Raw genomic sequence first — 23590 nt, forward strand, 5'->3', positions numbered from 1 at the left:
GGAGCTTTAGCATGATAAGACATCATCCCAACTATTTGAATCCAATTTTTTGGCCCAATGGCCAATGGGTCATTCATTGGCATTTTATTAATTTTAACATTATGAGTACATTTTGTTATTGTTGAGAGTAGAAGGGCTTTTTATTAATTTTTGATATTGTAATCCACGACACGCGGGCCGTTGGATTTTGTCCCCTTCCGACATGGCGAACATTATCTTAATTCCCCCGTCAGTGGCGAACATTATCTTAACCGTAATTCCCCCGTCAGCGGCGAACATTATCTTAACCGTAATTCCTCCGTCCCTGCTCGAGGAAAGCGAAAAACCTCGGTGGTAGCTCAATAAAATTGGGCTTTACTTCCACCCGGGCGGTCCGAGTCGAAACGTACGGACATCGATTAAATATGAAGATCGGATGGTTTCTGCTCGGATATGTAGGGTGGGAGGGCTCATTGGTCCTCTAATAACTTCGATGGTGCCAGATATGATGTAATCATATGGAGGGCTCAGCCGAAGTCTAGAGGGATAACTAAGTTGGATCCATGAATGAGGAGGATACGAGTAAAATCGGTCGGACACTCTCCTGGCGGGTAGGGGCCTAGTGGGGCTGCTATGCTGGGATGGGGTTGTCCCTTCCCCTGAGCGAAGAAAGGGAAAAATCTCTTCCGGGATCTCAGTTCCCCGCATCTCTTTCCGGGATTTGGACTTCTTTCGCATTATGCCCCCGCAACTCCACCAGCCTCCCTCAATAAAAGTCCAATCTTTGATCTCTGCTTCCTAAAACCTTCCATCTTCTTCTCCTCCTCCGTAGCAATCTTCACCCTCAAACCCTGCCGCCGACTCCTGATCGACTGCTCAAGAACCGCCGAATTCTTCCCCAAATGCCCCCACCGCCACCGCCGGCCCTCTGCCGCTGACCCCTACTCCCTCCCCGCCGACGGCATCCGGCCAACCGACCCCGACCCCACCCGACCTGGCCCCTGGGCAACCTCGGCCCGCTCGGGCATTCCGGGAATCTCCGCTGCCTCTCCACCTCCGTCGATTGGGTCTGGGCGGCGGCGACAAGGCCTTTGATAGGATCTACATCCAGGGCTTGGCCGTGAAGCCTTTCATGGTTGCGAGCGTCGAGGCGGAAGCCCTAAAGGAGGCGCTGAAAGAGGAAGTGGAACAAGAACAGGTGGCGATGGTGACGAGGGACGAAAAGGAGGGGGTTTCGGTGGTGGAGTTGGGAATTTGGAGGCATCCGGGGGGAATTTGGAGGTGGGATAGGAGACAGAAGTATCAGAGATGAAGAAGGAGGCGTGGAGGCCTTTGAATGAGGCGGTGGTGAGCGACCGTGGGAGCCTGGTGGGGACTGTGGCCGCCAATGACCCGACCACGTCGAACCAGCTCAACTACGACCAGGTGTTCATCAGGGACTTCGTTCCCTCTGCGATAGCGTTTCTTCTCAAGAAGGAGAGCGAGATCGTCCGCAACTTTCTTCTCTACACCTTGCAGCTTCTGGTAAAAATCGAGCCTTTTATCATTCTGCGTTTGTCTCAGTTCTTTCTTGCTCTAGTGATGTGAAATTATTATTACATCTTGTTTCACTCCTATTGCTTGTAGTTCGGTTTAGCTTTCTGCTTAGAAATTATTTTCAAACTTGGCTCTTTGCACACATCCGTCTTGAATTTATTTCTATCATCGCTAAGTTAGAAATTAATGTTTTGATATGGTGTCTTGTTCGCTAGCTGGGATCTGCAATGATTTGCAAACTTTTAACCCTGGTTTCAGTGATAATGTTGCAACAATCATAATCTTAAATAAAAATAAAAAGCATAAATCCATCATCCATTAAATAATTAAATAAATATTGGTTCAGAGCGACTAAATTTAAATTTAAATACCCAAACCATAACTTCAAAATTCAGAAAGTCATCAAGTACAAATCTATAGTCGATTAAAAAACTAAAATTTTGCTACAAAATCATCAAACTTGCTAGCGTGAACTGGAGCTTGAATTATTCTTTATTCTTAGTGACCCTATTCCTTTAAAAAGAAAAAATAAAAAAAGATATGAGCTATACAGCTCAGTAAGTAAACCTTATGCTACCTTATCGGATCAAGCATAAGTTTTACATGAATTAATACATCATTTAGGAAGAATAACTATCATTGCAAAATAAAATATTTTATAATACATCGTGATATAACAAGTCATAGAAACCAATCATACATGCATAAATCATGATGATTTCAAGTATATAGCATAAATAAAAGCCATAAATTATAATCCATTTAGCCAGTTCATAATGTGAAACATTGCTTACAGACATTCAGTGATATGGTCACTTTATACCCATGATAGGGCTATCATTGTAATCGACAAAGTATCATAGTTTGTGTTTGTTACTAACTTTATACTCGTTGGTAGAGGACTGTTTTCGTTGAATGCTAGCTCCAAGGTATCAATTGACCCCACTTCAATGAAGCTATCCTAGCTATCTGAGAGCCTTTAACCATACTTCTTAAAACAAATTTTCTTAAGTCATATTTTCTTATAAAATATTTTTTTAAATCATACATAAAATCACTAAATGTCTTTATCGAATTTGTAGTCCATAAACAAGTCTTTAACAGTAAAGCAATCATGAAATCAATCTTTTCATAAAAAATATAAATTCCATAAATATGGAGTTTGTATTTCATAAATCAGTCATTAATACTAAAATATTCATGAAATTGTTATTTTGCGATAAGTTTTAGAGTATTGTATGCTTAATACTTAATTTTAAGAAAAATATAGAATTATTCCTTTCATGATAAAAACAACTGGTAGTTTAAAACCTAGTAAGGAATGTCCGGAGTACTTCTTTCGTTCGGAACCCTCAAATTCAACTAAGCGAATTAGTTGAACCTATTCAAAGAAATTAAAATCCATAATCAACGACTTCGAAACCCAAGAAAATTAAAAAAGAGTTAAAATTGGGCAAAATGATCCAATTTAGCTACTGCAAATTGTGTGGCTTCATACCCGAATCAGGGTGGAGAAAGCACAGGCCAACTAGGCGGCGGTGCTCGACTGCTTGGGGCGGTCCAAATAGGGTGAACTCAATTGGTCAAGATTAGCTATGGTCTAGGTGACTTAATAAGGGTCAATAGTAACAAGGCAAGGGCCGAGGTGGGGTTTGGCATGCTGCCCGGTGGCTAGGGGCCAAGATCTCTTACGACTGTCAACCTATGCTGTAGCGGTCATATTAGTGAGGCCCACAAATCATGAAGATGAGAGAGAGAGAGGCAGAGATGAAATTTTTTTCTTTTCTTTTCTTTCTTTTGTTTTTTTTGACAACATAGAGGAGGAAGATGGCCTCCTCTTGTTGTTCCGAAGGAAGAGAAAAAGGAGAAAGAAAGGGGTGGCAGTGGTCCGGTGATGCGGCAGCACAGTTGGAGGTTTGGCTGCAGGGGGCGAGGCATGGCCGGCGACAATGGGCATCCGACCAGCAAGAAAACAAAGGGAAAAGGCCGAAAATAGGGAAAATAGGGAATTCATCTTGTTTTGAGCACTGGACGTTTACCGACAACTATGGCTCTGCCAACTAGTCATTGGGAGACCCACTAGGACTCAACCGAGGGTCCATTAGCAGGCAGTGGCCGTGTCGATGGCTGGAAAAAAGAGAATACAAAGTAAATAGGTTGGTAAATAATGGAATAGGGGAGAGGGCTTCACAGCGATTTCCTAATGAAATCCGGCCGACAATCACCCCATAGAGAAGGGGAAAGCTAGAAAAAGAAAACAGAGAGGGATTGAGGACTTCATACCTTGTCTCCGGCGAGATTCATGGTCGTGATTCCGGCAAGCACAATGATCATAGGTGGACAACTCTCAAGAAGAAGAAAGAAGGGATAAGGGGCAAAGGTGGTTGGCAATGAGTGGCTAGAAGGGGGGGTTGGGGTCCTTTATATAGAGCGGAGGCTAGGGTTCCCTAGCCTCTGGTGGAGTCTGAGGAGGAGATGGAGAAGTACTCCTTCGTGTCAAAGTCGGGCTCTGCCTTGGTTAGAAAGACGGAGCAGGCTTTCGGGCCTTGCTCTTGCTACAAGGCTGGGCCAAAGGGTCGGGCCTAACACTTATTTTTGATTTTGGCAGGATTGTGGTGGATTAGTTTGCTGAGAGCTTATGGAAAGATCACGACATTATGCATTACAAGAGAGGCTGGATGTACAAATAGGCATTAAGTTGATTCTGAATTTATGTTTGTCAGATGGCTTTGGCATGTTCCCGCCTAGTCAATGATGGCTCATGTATGATAGACCATTGGATGGGCATTCATGGGCACCCTCTTGAGATCCAGATAAGTCAAGCATTGATGGATTCTCTCTTAAGAAAGCATTAATTTTCACCTTTTCTCACTGAACCAACATTTTGTAACTCATATTCTGCCATAACTATTCTTTATGTATTATAAATTATTCTTGATACTTGATTATCTAGACCTAGCATGCTATCGCTAATTGCTGGTGTATAGTGACATGAGACACTGAAAGATGTGCATGGTTCCAGCACATAGCATCATTAGATCAGGTTATGGGTCATTTTTATGCATCTATCTATTTGATTGCATGCCATGTAATGTGCCTGATACTTTGCCCTAAAGAATATTCCAGGCCCTATGTATGGTATCCTGGATTACCATATTTGCTTGTCTGGTATTCTCTTCTTTTTTCTGATATGAACTGTGTATCCGTTATCTACAAATTATCCTGCCAAGATTTTCTTAAAACACATCTGTATCTCACTTACGAGATTTGTGATGACATGGTTTTAGCCATGCCAATGTGTATAAAAAATGCCACCTCATTCTATGCAAAATATCTCTTATCATTGTGCATATATTGAGTTTGTGACATCATCTTAGTTCTGATTTAGAAATGGACAAAACAAAACAAAAGTTACCTAGTTTAGATGTGCTAGTGCAGGGGGGTTATAATCTTCATAGGTCGTTTTGTAAAACTGAAATTATGCCTGATACCTAAACTTCCATCACTAGAAAGAAAACTAGTTCTGCATGCTATGCAGTTGCATGTGTATGCTCTCTTCTGCATCTCTTTCGTTTTTTTGGCACACACACACACCCACATGGTATGCGCGCGCGCGCGCACACACATATATATAGAGAGTTTTGTTTATAGGTGACAATGCCTAGTGGCCTTCCCCTCCCCCTTTTCCCCCTTTATTTTTGAGCAATACGTTGGTAATGTGCCACCAGGCTCACAATCAGGTACGAACTTTGGACTCCCTGAGGGGCATGCCCTTAAGAAAGGGTGCTAACCAGGTGAGTTAACAACTGTTGGTGACAACAACTAGTGATATGGATCCTCCTTAACAAAGCAAAAAAGATAAAATACAAAGATGTCCCTTTTTTCTTCATTTCTTTCAATGTGGGATTGGAAGTGCCACCCTTTGGACAAACCCATATGATTGTACGAGCATGCTGTACGCTTGTTATATTTGAAGATTAGCACACTTTTTTCCGCCAGATACCTGCATAGGCTTTGACACTCTTAAACTACTGTCATTTTATTTACGTACATTTTCTTTTTGGTTGCTCATGGCTCTGCTATTTTCTTTAACTTCCTAACACCGATAGACCATTTAAAATAAATGCTTTCTATGAATCTGTACGAGATCTGGTAGGCTTCAAAATAAAAGAAGCTGTCTTTGAAAAAGGGTTGGGTTTTTTAAAGGTTAAGTGATGATAAAGGGCAGTCGTAGGTTGGCAGAAATGCTGAAGAATCTGTAAGAGATATATTCATATATCACTGTCATGTATGGTTTGTGGTTATTGAAAAATGAAGGGTGTGAACGTGCATAAGTCAACTGGCATAGATGAATATGTTAAATTTGATGCGGTTAGAAGCAGTGATACATTGAGACACCAAATTTAGGGGGTTTCTCACATCTGAACATTGCTGTGGAATGAAAATTCAGGTGACATGGTGCAACATGCATGACGTGTGCAACTACCATGCAACAATGTGTCTTGTATTGTCTAGATGTTGACACAATGATTGAAGCTGTCTAAGTAAATATGATGAGAAAAAGGGCTATTAGCGTTAGTCTTGGCACAGTCAAACAGCTTCTCATGCCATGATAGGAGATTTAATTTTAAAAGTTTGATGCAGAGTTGCCTTATTTCACACTCTGGTGATTGGACTTCTTTTGAAGAATGTCTCTATAAAGCAAATTTTTACCATAAGAATTTATGGGTATGTGAGGCATCTTTGACTATGAGCTTATTATGCATATGGGCCCACTTAATGAGAGACTAGTTTTATGAAGTGCAGAACCCAACCTTATTAATTTATTCCTAGTTATGTTTGACTATACTTGAATGTAGAAGAAGAGATAAATATAGATAAGCATACTTGTATACAATATTAGCCGAATTGGTACCAGGACGCTTGCCAGTTGGCTACCGGTTTGATATAGGGTGAACCGGGCGGTTCACCACCGGCTCAACAAACCAATTTCAAGCTTTAAAGAGGTGGTGGTGGGGGGGGGGGGGGGGAGCTGAACCCGTTTGAATCAGTTCAAATTGGTGCGAACCGAGCGGTTTTTACCAGTTTCTCTTTGAACTGCCCGTTTCGGATTGGTTCACGATATTTTCCGACAAACAAGGTCGGACCAACCCAGTTTTGCACGAGTTTGGTTCGGTACGGGGTAGGGGTGGCAATCGGGTCGGACATAAACGGGTCGGGTCAGATGTAAGTCGGGTCAAAAAATCATAAACCTGAACCCGACCTGTTTATTAAACAGGTCAGAAAATTCCAACCTGAACCTGATCTGTTTATTAAATGGGTAACCCGATCCGACCCGTTTAACCGGTTTAATAAACAGGTAACCCGTTTAACCCAACCCGACTCGTTTAACCCAACCCGACCCGTTTAACTATTGGACTTAAATTAGATAGTTAGCGTATAAGCCATGAACAGTGCCAACATAATTTACGATAAATCCACCAATATTAACACAGTCAAGCAATTTTTTTTTAAAAAAAAATTTAACCAGAAATTAAAAAAAAGAAAACACGGAGAGGAACAAGGGGAGGAGAGAAATTAACTGATTACAATTTTCTTATTGGAAAAAATAAAAGAAAATGGAAACGGGAGCCCTCAAAATCTCTGATCTAGGATTCTAGGCGCCATCCCTAAATTTTTTTTCTCTCCGAAAATCATCGACGACTTCGATTCGAATGGGGGGGAAAAATCTGGAAGTCCTAGCTTTCGCCATGAATCAAACCATAAGAAGTAAAAACCAAACTATTTCCCTCCACCGGCATACCTGCTGCTGGACTCCGCAGTAGTCGCCGCTTTGAGGAAAAGATAGAGCACGCTCATGTCCTCCGCCGCTTTGAGATCCAAGATCCTCAAGACCAAGAAACAGAGACAGAAAGAGATGGCGGAAGGAAATCAGAGATAGCATGACTATACTACTAGCGGAGAAGGGGAGAGAACGCACGGATAAAGCGGGAGGTGGAGGCCGTCGTCGTGGAGAAGACAAAGCAGTCACCGTCCGCCGGCAAGTCGCGAGACGACGAAAAGCCCCAAGAAGGCGGAAGCGACGTCCCAGGAACCCGTCGAGCCGCCGCGGTCGCCGTCGACGGGGAGGCGGAAGGAGTCGGCAAGGGGGAGGAGAGGGCGGAGGCGGAGGTCCGGAGGAGAGGAGACTAGGAGAGGGGAGAGGGACCGAGGGAATAGAGCTGGGGCGGTGCTCACAAAGACAAACCCTAAACGGCTAAACCTAAGGAGAAGCAACGCCTTACGGCCTTAGCGACGCCTTTACGATCCAATCAACCTCGCGGTGAAAGGCTGAAAGCAGACGGTGGACCTCGCGGTGAATGCAGGCCGAAGCGGGGAGTTGGGCCGAGGCGGTGAAAGCGGGCCGAGGCAGGGAGTTGGGCTGGCCCTTATTTATTAGCCCAACAATTAAACAGGTTATACGGGTTAAACGGGTCAGGAATTTAAAATCTGTATCCGACCTAATTAATAAACAGATTAAACGGGTCAACCTGTTTACGACCTGAACCTGTTTAAGCCAAACCCAAACCTGTTTATGGCGGGTCGAACACGGGTCGGGTTGGCGGGTCGGGTCATATTTTGCCACCCCTAGTACGGGGTGAACTGGTCAGTTTGGCATACCTTGCTTGCATATGTATGACAATTGTGTAAAGGCAAATGTGATCATTGTTTTAAAAGGCAGTTGTTTTAACATCCCAAAATCTCATCCAAAATGGCTGGCCGGAAGGTGTTATTTGGGTTCCTTATTCCTGTATAAGTACCCAAGATTTACCCAGCGAATAACCGATGTGAGACTAAACACATGCCCGCATGGGTCCTCGCGTACTCCCCCGTTCAAGCCCTGACGTCCTCGTCAGGCTAAGGGTTCAAATCTAATCACAAACACCACGATCGGCCCATGGTCAGCCCTAGTGGATCCGTACTGCAGTGTCTTCTAGTCTACATAGGTTATGAGTCGGGTCCTTTCTGATACCATTTTTAACAACCCAGGACCTCACCCAAAATGGCTAGCCGGAAGGTATTATTTGGGTTTCTTGATCCTGTATAAGTACCCAAGATCTACCCAGCGAATAACCGATGTGGGATTAAACACACGCCTGCACGAGTTCTCACATAAAAATTTCTAATTGGATATTATTAAAAGAGAAAAGGGAGAAAAAAAAGAGAAAACAATCTAGTTGTTTGAATTTATTGTTTGGATTGGGCTATTAGATCTTTCTTATAATTATTGGGGATTATTGGATGTGTTAGCAGATAGTCGCATAGGAAATGCGAGTAGAGTCGGCTATAGAGTTTGATATGGGAACACGTCCAATAGCACATGACATTTAGTGATAAGTAGACCACCTTTTTGGTCCATATGCAATATGTATACATATAATAACCACATACAAGCAAATGCAGTACGGTCAAAGGACCGCATATAGGCAAATATGGTGCGATCATAGGACTGCATGCACACATGCAACCACATGCACCATATTTAAAACCCCGAATGTGATCTTTTGAGCTAAGACCATGACTGAGAGAAAAATTGTGGAATTCAATATGTGAGGCCTTACTACTTATACAAGCATTACTTCTTGCTGACTTCCATTTTTGCTTCAAGAGAATATCTGGACTTTAGACACTAAGATAAAATTTAACGAAGCTTGCTACTGCTTTAGTCAATTATTGCCGTTTTGGAAAATTTTAGATTTATGGAGATAGTTCTACAAGCACTTTGCTCGAGTCATCCGTACCTACATTCTTTTTGCCCTCCCAACAAAAATACGCATACCCCCTTTTTTTTTCTAGGAGATAGTACCTGGGAATTTCACTTTCCTACAGCTCCAATATGGGTGACCTGAAATGCATCCTTTAAGTTAGTATTCTCTGAAAATGTGTCTTTCATTATTAGAAATAAGCTCTATCATCATCTGCTTAAAATATTCCCTTCCACAGGCTTTATTCTACTCTGCTCTGCGGCGCTCTCGTGAAATGATCGCTATCAATGATACTTCTAAGAACCTGGTGTATGCTATTGATAACAGGCTTGGTGCTCTCTCTTTCTACATAAGAGAGTAATATTGGGCGGATATGAAGAAGATCAATGAGATCTATGGGTACAAGACTGAAGAATATTTCCATGAGCCATGATGCTGTTAACAAGTTTAATATATATCAGGAGCAAATTCCTTCTTGTCTAGTGGACTGGATTCCTGAGACAGGAGGCTACCTTATTGGGAATCTACAACCAGCTCACATGGACTTTAGGTTCTTGCAATTTTTGGGCCGTAGTTTCTTCTCTAACAACTCCAAGACAAGACAAGGGCATTCTCAATGTTATTGAAGATAAATGGGATGATCTTGTGGCAGATATGCCTTTAAAATATGCTGGTGTATAGTCACTGGCAGTGATCCAAAAAACACGAGTGTTTCTTTTACCTGCTTTTTAACTTTTTGATTCCTATATGTGATGGATGCTTCATAATTGGCACCTTTCAGAGAGCTTTTGAGATGATTTCCTTAGGCATCGTTCTTCTTCTTAATTTTTCATGTTATTAAACTTGAGGCATCTTAAGCAGGCATTCAGTGGTCATAAAACCACTAGCAGGACTTTTCCCTGCTAGCAATGCAGGATTTCTAGAAAAATAGGCACGACTCTTTCCTAACAAGTAGAGTCATCACAATGGCAGATCTTGGCCTACACTGATATGGCAGGTAAAGTTAGTTTTTGTGATCTCTTCTTTTGGTACTCTCTTTAGCATTTAGCTTTGCTAACCATAAACCTTAATTGTTTGTTCTTGTTTTATATTTCGGTTCACGTTAGTTTGCATTAAGATGGGCAGGCCAGAGTTAGCCCAGAGGGCTGTTGCAGTGGCTGAGAAGCGTCTTTCACATGGCAAGTGGCCAATATATTATGATACGCGAGATGGAAGATTTATTGGAAAGCGGTCATGCCTATATCAGACATGGACCATTGCTGGTTCCTTGTCTCTAAAATGCTTTTGGAAGATCCAGAGATAGATCAATATTGGCATGCAAGGAAGATCTTGAGCTTCTTGAAGGCTGTATTTGTGGTCTAAGCAAGAGTTCTTGGACCAAGTGCTCCCGTCTTGCAGCCAGATTGCAAATTCTCGTTTAACCATGCCAATCTACTGACCTTGTGGGATGTATTTGTACTGTATAGAAGAAAACATCAACACAGGGGAACTAGTTTGAAACTGCAGACATGACATGCAGCCTCTAGGTCAAGGTCATATTATGCAGCCTCTAGTTTTGTTGAGCTTCCATCAAGGACTAATCAAATCCTGTGGGTGGTGATGGTGCTGCAGCAGGCAATTTCTGTATGTTGTAACGAGATCTACTTATTCATGTTACTGCTAACATTTTAGTTCGATTTAAGAATATGTAAAATAGATGTGGACACTACTAATTGTTTCCAATACAATGGTTCTAGAGGTGTACAGGTTGTTCGGTTATGAATATGTCTCCTGGTTCCATTGGTTCTATGGTGCTTAAAACATCGTATGAAACTAATAGATGTCCAGTTGGGCTTGAGCTGGGCTGAGTTCACTTTCACCAACAGATATTGCTTTGATGGATTAATCTCCTCTCCTTCGAATTATACGTTTGCTGGTTCGTGCATGCGAGGCTAAATGAGGCATTCAGCTATCGCCCATCTCTGATCATCTCTGTTGCCATCGCTGTTGCTGCTGTTAACGTAGCAGCTTTCTTTTGTAGCCATTTTTGTGCTCCAGTTCTGCCTCTTGGTTGCATTTTGCTCTGCAGAATGTTGATCGAGCTTGCCGAGCCCCTCCAATGCTGCAGGGGCACCATCATTTTCTCTCTTCATCAGAGCTCTCAAGAACAAGAGGATAGAAGCCATTTGCATCAGAAGCCCTACAGTTGCATACCCTTTCCACTATAAATATATTCCAGGAGTGCTTCACAAGTTTATTATTGGTAGGGTATCAGGTAGGTGGGTGATTCTTCCAAGACATTTTTTGGTAACTCATGTGGAAATGCTTTCGGTTGCATGCAAGAATCCTGTTTCATTATTGCCGAAGTGTTTGTTGAAAACATGGTTGGTCATCTAACAAAGTAGGATTTCCTCTTAACAGGTCAATGGTTGTTGATCCACTAATTTAGGCATGTTTGTTTTGGTTGCCATATGCTTTCCTGATTGCCTGAATATAATTCCATTTATATAGCACTCTTGCTCGAGGATGTTTTATTATTTTCTTTGTGTTATTTCAGCTTATAAATTCCGAGATTGATCAGGCTTTTATCCTGCATGCATATTCAGGATGTTTCATTTGTCAGCATATTCAGTACATGTTGCCTACTACATTTTCATTATTTTTCTTTTTCATATTTCATTACATTACATCAATGCAACTCCTCAATGGTTGCTTCATTTTGACTCCTTTACCAGACATATACCTTGTCCATCTTGGACATCCAGACATTCTTCTGTTCAACAATTATGACCGCACGCCACACTATATTTCTGGTTATACTACTTCCTTATCATATTTTCCTTTAAAATATTGGAAGAGTTGATTGTATAGAAAAGGGAAAGGATGCAATCTTGGGACCAGGCGCCTGTTCCTCCTTGCTTCTGAAATTTTACTCTTTATCATGATAATTCATGATGCATCTGTATATGTATTTAAAGTGTGTGTATAAAAGAAGTTAACCTATTTTTTTTTTAAGCTATAGTCAGACAACCTTTTTTTTTGAACTTACGGTTAAACATGGATAACTAATGCCCACTGAAATGCATTAGGAAAACCAAAATTTTCTGATTGTTGCAAAATATGGAGAAAAAAGGTTTTACCCAACCTTGAAAGCATACAACACTGTAAATCTCCTTGGATATTCTTCTCAAAACATGATCTTCCCTTTTTGACGTGACCCTGGTAATCTAATTATACTACATTGATAGCCTATTGAAGTCACCCCTCTGCTTCTAATCAACAAACATTAACAAAATTTGGGGGATTATTTCAAAAAAATAAACCCCCTCTTGATAGACATTGGTTTGTACAAAATGTTATCCTAAGAAATCTCTACTATCATTTTACTAACCAGGGATATTCTTCCATTGTATCTTGGCGGAATTGATCAAGGCGATTGTGTCCAAGCCTGAGTGAATACATGGCTCTCTTATACTCGGCCCAAGTAAACGATCTGTAGCAACGAGGCATTTGGGGTGTGATCATCTCTGGGAGAGGGGAGATCCATTCATGGAGGGGAGGTGCACCAAAGTAAACCATGGAGAGCCTTGAGCTGTAGGAGTTAACCATGGCCCTATGTCTCACACTAACTAGTCTCCCATTCGTCATAGCCTTGGATAAGATAATATATAAAAGATAAAGCTTAATCAATAAAACATTGTTACTCTAGACTATAACTATCATGTTTAAAGAATGTGTCAAGTAAATCAGAAGATGGTCAAAGTCGAACTTAAAAACAAGAAAGTCTTCCGAATAACTTTGAAAATTGATGTGTTCTTATGTAAGTTATAAAGTTGGCGGACCAATTTGAGTTAAATAAGGGCAGGCAGATTTTTGATTTGACTCGATGAGAGAATTAAATTCTAACATGGCTTTTGGCTTTCCACGAAGGGATGAATCGACTCAAGCTAGAATCAAGGTGGTGGAGTTGTTGGCCAAGAAACAGGGGTTAAGTAATATGTTAGAAATTAATTAATCTGGCATCTGTATTTATTTATTAACAATATTTGCATCCTTCTTCCCATCTACAGAAGTAGGGTGGGGCAGCAGTGTTCCTAGGGGTGATGGATCCAAGGCCTGCACACGAGCCCTTTGCACGTGTTCAGGTTTCAGAAAGACAGCACTGTCACCTGCCAAATTCCTTGAAGAAAGCATCAGGGGTGCGAAACTTTTTCAGTGACAGCAGTCTCATTTTTCAGAGACAAAGCAACCCTGCGAGAGGCTAAACCGTGAAGAAACAAACCTGAAGCAGATCGCCGACCATGATATAGAATGTGGTAGGGTCAGGTGGCACTGGGACCCAAGCTGCACCGTCCGAGGATGAGGGAGACAGTATCTGGAGCCCTCCCACACCATTCGATCGAAGGAGGGTGATGATCTGAGGGTCCGAGTGCTCGCCAAATCCAATCCTCCCGCTCCTAACAGTATCCTTATCGTTGCTGCTATCCCTGCTGATATCCTCCTTGTTATTATAGCATGGAGGGTAGTGATTCAGCCTGAGCAGTGAGTCGCTCTCGCTGTCTCTTATCAGCCTGCTAAGTACCCCACTGTCTGCCAGCCCCAGCCCTTCTCCCAGCAGCTCCAGTATCTCACCTGCCAGCTCTTGCATAGACTCCACGTACTCATTCACCACACAGCTGCAGATACAAGGACAGAAGTTAGAAAGGGAGAGACTTGGATTGGTCACTTAACTGGTAGTCATGGAAGGAAGACTGTTCCACATCTGCCAACTTCAAAGACCTTTTCCTGGCGCTGGGTGTTAACAGAGCTTGTGACTGCCAATACTTTGCTTTTTTATAGATAGCATGGCGGGATGTGGCATCATTCATTCAGGTGTATGTACCATGCCCTTCTTAGTGGGGCTCGCGGGGATTCTCTCACCTTGTTTTCCTGACATTGATTTGAGGTGATAAGACTTACCAGCCATTCTTATGGGGTGTCGTAGGATGTCTGGGGGCAATCAACTTGGTTGGATTTAGAGGATGACAAAACCATTCGTGCTAAAAAAACTATTCCAGGATGGAGCTTGAGCCGTAGTTGGCGATCCATGGCTAACAATGATTTAGGGAGTCCTCCATTTTTTTTCCCTTAAAAAATGTTAGTGCTGATTGGTGCTTATGCAGATATCGAATGCCACAACAGATATAACAAATCCTACAGGCGATCTACTTAACTATGGAAGATTGAGATTGATCAGCTGGTTCCGATTAAAGTAGTCATTTCATAGTTTTAGTTGATGTGATTGCTCCACCAAAGAAGCATCGTCTTTGGGAATGGCTGAGAGACATGAAAGCGTGTATGAAATAAATCATTGTATTGAAGTATGTCTACATGATTAAGTGGATGACTAAGTATTTTTTTTTTTCCAGAAAGAAAGGTATGTAGTAAGTTGAGGAGACTATTTTTTGCTTATATACACACGTAATTGAGGAGTGAGCAACATCTGATGATTAGGACCGATTTCATTTTCCAAATTCGTTGCTATGTTTGGGGGCATCACCCAAAATGATATAATATATTGAGTTAGTATTTACCTTGCGACTCCTTTCAGATTGATTGGATTGATCACATGTAATATATAGTCCTTGCGTCTACACTATCTGTCTCTAGTCGTTTAACTTTTTTCCCCCCTTAATTTCTGTTGTTCCTGGTATGGATCTACCAAAATAGTGATTGATTGATGGTCTCCAAAACCATCCCTGCCGATATTACTTATCACCACATCTTCATCGTAACCCTCCACCATAAGATCTCTGGCAGCAAGTCAATAACTACAACTAAAACATGTTGTTTATAATCCCCTAATATCAAAGAATGCAGTACTCCTCCTTTTCTTCCTTCTTCTTTTTTTTTTTCTTTTGATTGGAAGTTGAATGCAATACTTTGAACAACTATACTCAGGAGGATTAAAAAAATGTTAATTGTCTTTTCATCTTACAAGGACTTTTTTTGGAAACGTCAACTACTGATGTATAATATCTAAACAAAAGCCATCTTATATGGAAGTGATTAAACTATTCTAGGAGTAGAAAGTTCATGGCATGCGATAACAACCCCTGTGAATTAATGGAGATAATCACAAAGCTACACACATAAAAACACTGTTTTTGAACTCGATAAAATAAAATGACATGCATGCATAACAAACATGAATATTCAAAACGAACGACTTCAGATTTCCTCCTAAGCTCTGAGGATATTATAGCAGAGTAAAAGCTATACCTCTCATCAAAACCATAGGAAAACACTCTTTGCATACTAGTAGTAATTTCTTATTCTACCATCACAAATACCATCATCTAAGAGATTAGTTCATGTGATACCTGAATTTGGTTGGATTCATTCTTGATATTGTACTGCCTCTCTGGGAGATCGAGGGGTTGGCGTGGAGGAGGAGGTACTCCACCTCTCCGGAGTCTCCACTCTGCCCAATGGCCTTGTTCCCATATCCAAGTGGATTTGGAGGCCCCGCTCGTTGCTTCTCGGCAGCCGGCAGCGAGAAGAAATCTAATGCAATGGTCTCCATCTGTGAGATGACGGCGGCAGGCACTCCATGGTTGATCACTTTAAAGAAACCAAACTCCTCGCAGGCCTTCACAATGAGCTCGGAGATGAGGCCCCTACGGCAGGAGAGGTCGACGATCGGGAGGGCGAGTGACTTGATGTCGTCACCATGCACGGGGCTCAGAGAAGCCGCTACCATGGCTGAGGGCTCCTTCTCTCTATGTTTTGTGTATCTATAGATGTTAGAGTCCGAGAGAGTCGCTTGGTTGGAAGAGAGAGGACTTTATAGTAAGCTAAAAAGAGGAGAGTAGTAGGAGAGCAACGGTATGCAGAGGTGTAAGAGAGGAGGGCGGTGTGGATATTTAATGGGTGTGTAAGTGTGGGAAATCATGGACTGAAGGCGGTTGCGTAATACAATCAGAAGAGTCCTGCATTGCACACGAGGCACTTTGACTATATTTGCTTGTTTTGACTAGATTCTCAGTGAAGCCATGCTATTTATATTTTTTAAAGAAGAAAGGGAGGCAGAGTCTCCAAATTTCGTTCAGATCATGAAATATGGGAAGGGTAGACTCTGAATCCAGGTGTCTTGTACCAATACCAAGATATTTCACCAAATGGGCAACCTAGCATCTTCTATTAATATGCTCCATATCATGTCTCTTTTATTAATTTCATTTTTCCTGTTCCTTAACTCACGAAGCCTCTTAATAAATGCTCCTTATAATGTTTGAATTTTACGTACAAGAGTCCTGAATTGTCTACCACGGTATGAACTAGTCGCAGCATCATTAAAAATTAATCAACTTTAGGAGGATTCTCCTTTGTGGGGTTGCATCTTTCACACTAAAGAAGGGTTCTCGCACAAATCAATTATTAGATCACTTACCACACAAATCTCAAAGTACTTCGACTTCTATCGTTCATCCACTTGCACATATCTCAAAATGACCAATGGATCATCCAATGATAGATTTGCATAAAGAAAGATAAATCCTTCTTTTTCGTGAAAGATATAATTCTGACTCGGAGTGTGAAGCTATTAGCTTTGCCTACTTGGTTTTGTTTATTCTTTAGACAAAAAAAGCTCTCAAAAACAGTAAAATATATTGACTTCAGGTATTCCTTTGTTTCTCTATTACTGAATTAAATGTAGCTTCAAAGCAACATCATGTGATGGTAACTTGTTTAGCCTTTTGCCTGTTGGAGCCAGTACTTTGCAACCTTGCTGCAAGAACCCTGTTACAAGAATAAGGGAATTATTATGAATTTACATATGCATTCAAAAACGAAGGATTGTGTACTTTTATTTATATATTTTTTGTGGATTGACGCTACAACGTATAAACCTATAGGCGTTGAGCTGTCGAGAACTTTGTGAATCCGTTTGTGTTTGTGGTCCTCATCGCGAGCCAAGCGTCATGGTCCGCTGTTACCGTGGACCTCTCGAAATCTGGACGACTTTGTCGGCTCGTGGGTCCCACTGGTCGTGCAAATTTTCCACTAAGATCGGCGGTGCTCCCACGTGAACTTGACCTGTCCGGGCCGAAACATAATTCCGGTTCCACCGCCAACGGCCGCCTTCTTGCTAACCGGACCGGAGCAATCAGACCGGCGTGGAATTGAAACATGATTCTAACACAAGAGGGTTAAACAGAGTTTGTCAAATACACCTAGCCTCCAAAACAAGCAACCAATCTACGTTTCACCACAGCTTATCTACAATACCTTATGTGACTTCCAACCGATGTTCTTTAGATGGTACTCGGTCTATCTTAGATGATGCTGCATGATAACTTGATCGGCCTTGTACCATTTAATTTCTTCATTTATCCTTTAACCATACCCCATGGCCTTATCTAAGCTAATATCTATACCTTTGATTAGGATATGGTGTAAGCAGACATGTTATCCAATCTTTATCGGGGATGAACCCTCTCTTATTATTACTTGGCTTCTGGTGCTATTTAGATCTTTAGGTTTCCACTATGGGCAAATATGTGGTGTAAACGATATTTTTTTTTTTTGATGATAAATATGGTGTAAATAGTATAATATTTGGTTTTAGAATTTTGTTGGTATTTTTATTGCCTAGTTAAAAACTTACCATGTAACTAATGTTCAAGAGTTCAACAGAGTACTTCTTTCAATAAAAGAATTCAATGCAGAACGAAAAGGGCGGCTAGAACATAATTAGGGTATGTTGGTGAGTTGAAAATAAGCCCCCAATTATGGTGGACTCCAAATCACCGCGATATTGATGTTCTACTATCTCGAGTCCACGTGGGATGATGCTTGGCCAAATGAGTGAGCTATCTCCGAACATGGAAAAGGTCCCAAGGTATGGCTCCAGGACTATGGTGGGCTCTGGTACGCATGCTTTGCTTGTTAATATCTATCATTATCGGTCTGATTGATTATAGGTTTAGCATAACTATTTTATCACAAGCTTGCTCTTGGCACGCATTTATACCGTCGTGGATTGATTGTTTTATGTTCTTCGTGAATTTCTTAAAACTGTTAAATTTCTTCTTGTAATATAGTTTAATCAATTACCTAAAAAAATATATATAGTTCTAATCAATATCTTTCGATATCTATTTGGATCTTTCTATGGGATTGGACTGAAAATTATGTAGGATTGGTGGATTGACTAGTATACCCAGTAAGATTCTAAGTTACAGGCTGAGCTAGGGCTGCATTCATAAAATACTCAAACATAGCTTTGAAGTGTGCCGACCCAAATCCTGTAGAGAGAAAAAAAGATTTGGGCTTGTAGCCTCTGATATTTTATCTAATCTAATTTGTAATATGTGATTTTGCTTGATGTACTAGTCTAATTCTATGGAAAATCCAAACATGCCCTCGGTTTTTTAATATATTTCTGGAGAACTTTTTTTGGGGGGGTCTGACACAGTAAAAACTAGCTTCTTTTACTAATATATGTTCCTAGTTTCGCAAAAGCATTTGGTGCAATGCTTGCATTTTTGTTATTTGGGAGGTGTTGGGAGTGCAATCACAACATGTTACATTCTTCTAAGATGATCAAAGTCTAAACTTGTGGCAGAAGAAGGTAGAATACTATTTTCGCCCTCTTCAAATCAAATTAAGAACCAAGGTGAAGTTTGTTTTGTGGAACTTAGTCAAACTTCTTTGTTAAGATCTAATCAATTGATGGATCTAGACAAAGGGAAGGCTCCAAGAGCTGCGTAGAGAAGGGGTAACTGCCTTTCATTAAGTCTGGGGTTTGCTTTCCCCTGCAAGACCGCCATCTATGACATTGAGGGCAGTCTCTATCAACAAGGAAAAGAAGAGAATTTGGTGGCGAAAGGCACATCTAAACCCTCAACTCAAGGCTGTGCAGTCTCCTTTCCCATTAGCTCCCACCTACCATCCATTTGGAGCATTTATTATGAAAACTCCTGCACCAACTCCTATTAACATTGGAATTGAAATTGCAGGGAGTTACCTTCAAAACACAATCAGCCACGATATTTGTAACTAAATGAAAGCAAAAGAAATTGTTCAGTGTTCGCATATTTCTATTCGCCATCGTCACCACCACCATCTTCAGTACAAGAATTTTAATTATATGGCGAACATTTCTAATGTTGAACGTCGCTATTATTTCCGTCGTTATGCCTCCAATTAAAAACTTGCCATGCTTGGAGGTTATGGCGAGCTGCCCATCTCTTTCAGTATCTTAATCAATGATATATTCCTATTCCGCCAATTAGGCATCAACTTGCACTGATTGATGCATTCTGAAAAACTAGCATATGATGTACCAAAAAAAAAAAAAAAAATAAGCATATCCTTGACAACATGACCTTTAAACAAAATGAGTTTAAATAAATAAATGTTGGTAGTGGTTGGCGAATCAGGGGCCCATCTAAATTGATTTTTAAAGACCAGGTTGACAGCCACTCCCTGTTTATTGAGACTTTGAATAAATCACCATTAGTATGATCAGCACAAGTGCGATTTAATAATGATAATTGTAAAAGTCTATATTCCTACAGACAACTTATAAAAGTCTACACGCTCATCCAATCGGTAAGAGTGGGATTGCAAGGTACAATGAGGATTACATACCTTTTCCTTAGAATATATATATGTCCTATGTGTCACAAAATTATCAGATTATAAGAAGGGGAGTAGCATTTCCAGCCCAGATCGTCAAATCTGACAAGAAATAAAGAAGTACTGAAGCGGTTTCTTGGCACCTGCAAGTCAATATTAGAGATTGAGAAGGATCTCTGTCTCCTATAATTACAGCACGTTGCCAGAATTAAGGGGGCATTGAGATTAGATAGTTCAGCCTCCATAAAATGTAGATTAAAAAAAAATAAATTTAAAAAAAAAATCTGATTCGTTCTTAGGAGTATTGCATATACTGACAGTCAAGTATGAACTTTCTCAAATAATGGCCGCCAAAATCATTTTCCATGCACTTTGCCAAAAAAAAGAGAGTCATTTCTCAGGCTAGCATTTCCCTTTACTACTTAAAATCGTTCTAGTCCACTTAGATGAATAGTCTATGCAACATAAATTTCTTTGCAGCATACAAAGCATCTAGTAGAAAAAAAAATTAAATACTTCGAACAAAAAAAATATAATATATTGATTTTTTATTAAAATGTTAACATGCAATTTTCTAACAAAAATTCTAGTGAAATATACCATATTCACTGTCAGTTATCCTTCTAAATTGCTCCTCATAATTTTCTAAAATCTGTCCATCTTATTGGCAATCCAATAGTTCATTATACTTGTTCCTTATTTTCTTCACTGTATTACGAGTTAAGATTTATTTTATTGAGATATGAGTAGTAAATTTTGAGCCATTAAATTTAGAAATGAAATTGTTGTTAACTTATTTTGGAATAAAAATTGCTGCAGGAAACTTAAATTACCTAATTCAATATTATAGTAAGTTACCCTCCTATTAAAAGTGAAGACAATCATTTAAAACAATAAGGTCACTGTCCTTAATGAATGCCCAATAGCCATTGTCCTTAATGAATGCCCTATGGCTCATTTGCCAATGAAACCATGGCCGCCGCTGCCGCCGCGGCGGTGCGATCGGCGGATAGCGAGCATCCTGTCAGGGAGCTACAATATTGGCTTGCATTCTTTCATACGGAACTCTTCGATAGCTCTGCTCCCACAACCAACGTAATTAATGATGCTACATCCATGTATGGACTTCGACATGAGACAAGGAGACAATGGCCCTCCACAAAACCATAGGTGAAATGAGAGCTTTGTATACATTGGATTCCTTTTTACCTTGGATTGATTCGGAGATCAAGCAATTTCCCTCTCTCTCTCTCTCTTCAGATGTATGGACCTTTTGCTTTGATGTAAATGGGTCGTGCAGGTGTCAGTTCAACGATTGATATTTTGTATTACTAGATGGTATCCAATAAAGAGACACATGCATGGCCCATGAAAGGCTTCCGATAGTAGCATAGATAAAATTGTACGATATTGTGGCCAAAAAAAAACCTTTCCGTGAAAAATTCATTTTATTTTAAGTTTTTTTTTGCGCAAATATTTTACCCATTATTTGTGCATTGATATATATATATATATATATATATATATATATATATATATATATTATTTATGTATGTATTATTGTAAATAAGAATACAACGACTAAGCTCGGGCTAAATACGTGCGTCTAGTTAAGAGAGAGCATAATGGTCTAGTAAAATCCAAAACAGATAATCTTTACAAAAACAGCTAAAGTAGAACCAGAAGCAACAACACTATAAAAAACAATTCATTTTTAAGAAAGGAATATCTTCTTGCAACATAAATTTTAAAATTACATGATATTTTTTGAGAGTTTGCCAATTCAAACATATGTTGGCCACATATATATATCAATATACTGAATTAATAATTTTACAAAATTATCATCTTGTTAGAGAAAAGTATGAACATACAATTTTTAGAGGTTTTTTTGTTTTTTTGCTGACTTTTCAGCTGTAAAATAAATTGTTGTAAAGATTCCGTATAGCTTTGATTTGAGAAATGTTTGTGTAAAATCCAACAAAATTCAAAGTTTGCAGTGGATCTATTTTATGTTTTATTGGATGAGCATATTGAATGGAGTTCCTTGCCATAACTGGTGTGATCCATAAGGTTGCCATCCTTTCTAGATTAAATTTTTGATTTTATGGAATTTTTTGGTGTAAATCTTCTATTCTCGCTATCATGTCGGATGGTATACACTCCTGGTGTGATCTGTGTCAGGTCACATAACAATTTTTTCCTTTTTTTCTTGGGGATCAAATTGAATCTTAGATATTGTTCATCTTACTTGGAAAAGTCAATATTTTGTGTGCTCTTCCCTGTTGGCCAAAATAATTAGCAACTGGCAAATCTGTGCATCCGTGCATTGGATTAATTCCCGAGTTATTTCTCCATCCAAATAGGACTATGCAAACCCGAGCTCAATCCCTCTGATCCATTTAAATATATGGCAGTGAGATTCTTCCTAAGAAGCTAACAATCATATCAATTGGATACTATAATTACAAAGCAAAAATTATAGAATTTTGCAATATCTGTGATTGTACCGAACAATACGAAAAGGATAAGCTGAGGAATATTTGAACGACGGAATCATTTTGTCCCTTCATTTTTTACAACTCTTTGTGAACCGGAAAGAATCGTGGATGAAAGCATACTACAATGGACAAGAAGGAAGAAAGGCGACATTGGGAATTAAATCATTGACAGCCACCTCAGGTCTGGGTAGTGAGTCCAAAGGTTCAAGAGTCATGAATATATCCAAGGTAAAAGGTTAACAATTTCTATGATATTGATTCATTATATTTACAGCCTAACATTAATTGGCGTAAATCTGTCCTAAAAGGAGGAATATTGCATTGGGGGGGCCAAAAAAGCTAGAAGAAAGAAAGAGAGGAGGAAATAGAGTAATGTAGAGGCTAAAAGCACAAGAAAATGACTTGATTTGGTTGGATTTGTGTTCGAAACATAGCACGGGCCAAGGTAAGTCATAAACCTAGTCAGTGCTGCATGTAGTCAATTGGACCTACATGAAGGTCATGCCTACTTAGTTGTTAAAGAGGCATGCAATTGGACCTGCGGTGTCTAATTAACTTGCATCTAGCTTAATTGAGAAGTGAAGCTCTCCCTCCAAACATGCCCTCCCTCGCTGCCGGCAGCTACCGAAGAGCCACCAACACCAACGTCTGTCCAAGATCCTACACCGACCGGTCCAAAATCATCCCGCGACCGCAATCTTGTGCATGCTTCTCTCATCCTCATCCTCCTCCACCACTCCCTCTCCTTTCTATCCAAAGATAGGAGATGGGGCTATTATAGCTCAAGTGCTAGCAACTCAAATTGCATTAATTACAAATTAAATTACGGTAAAGCTCCATCTATAGCGCTCCAAACAGCCTCAAAGTTGGGCTGCACATAGGGTTGATGTCATGTATTGAGGAAAATTGGCGGGTCGGACTTGATAAGGCATGATTCATGAGCTTTTGGGTTAGGCCAGCTGAGTCACAATTTTAACCAGAAATTTGTTGCCTACATGTGGATTGGTTAAACATTACATTAATTTCATCTTAACCATAACATATTTTAGTCTCCATTGAGCGGAGGCTCTTCTATGGGGCTCTACAACCAATTAGATTTTGATGCTGCTACAAGGTTTCATAGTAAGTTAAGTTTTTAAGTGCAAGGTACAAACTACAAAGTGTAGCTAACTGGGGTTTTCATTATAATAACTCGCTCTTGCAAAATAAGCCTCATAGCAACCG

General features: G+C 40.3%; 1 protein-coding gene and 1 pseudogene across 2 annotated transcripts; one reads left to right on the forward strand and one right to left on the reverse strand.

The window, feature by feature from the left end:
* Positions 1–542: 542 nt before the first annotated feature.
* On the forward strand, positions 543–11018 carry LOC103701021 (uncharacterized; annotated as a pseudogene). Its single transcript, XR_015967628.2, has 4 exons — positions 543–561; positions 644–1503; positions 9499–10257; positions 10367–11018. The product of XR_015967628.2 is annotated as an uncharacterized LOC103701021 (transcript).
* A 1311-nt stretch (positions 11019–12329) lies between these two features.
* LOC103701020 (gibberellin 2-beta-dioxygenase 2-like) lies at positions 12330–16195 on the reverse strand. Its single transcript, XM_008782950.5, has 3 exons — positions 15602–16195; positions 13522–13915; positions 12330–12890 (listed from the first exon to the last, which is right to left on the reverse strand). Exons 1-3 carry the CDS (start codon positions 15979–15981, stop codon positions 12618–12620), a joined length of 1047 nt encoding a protein of 348 aa, XP_008781172.3. The 5' UTR covers positions 15982–16195; the 3' UTR covers positions 12330–12617.
* Between the last annotated feature and the right edge of the window lie 7395 nt (positions 16196–23590).

The sequence above is a fragment of the Phoenix dactylifera genome, chromosome 8 (genome assembly GCF_051530095.1).
Source record: "Phoenix dactylifera cultivar Ajwa chromosome 8, Ajwa_hap1_PhDact_Kaust_v1.1, whole genome shotgun sequence".
Taxonomy (NCBI): domain Eukaryota; kingdom Viridiplantae; phylum Streptophyta; class Magnoliopsida; order Arecales; family Arecaceae; genus Phoenix; species Phoenix dactylifera.

Coding starts and splice junctions, on each gene's coding strand:
- LOC103701020 (XM_008782950.5), bottom strand. CDS start 15,981: ATGGTAGCGGCTTCTCTGAGCCCCGTGCATGGTGACGACATCAAGTCA. Junction 13,916..15,601: donor ATGAATCCAACCAAATTCAG/GTATCACATGAA, acceptor TTGTATCTGCAG/CTGTGTGGTGAATGAGTACG. Junction 12,891..13,521: donor TGGTCGGCGATCTGCTTCAG/GTTTGTTTCTTC, acceptor ATCTTATCCAAG/GCTATGACGAATGGGAGACT.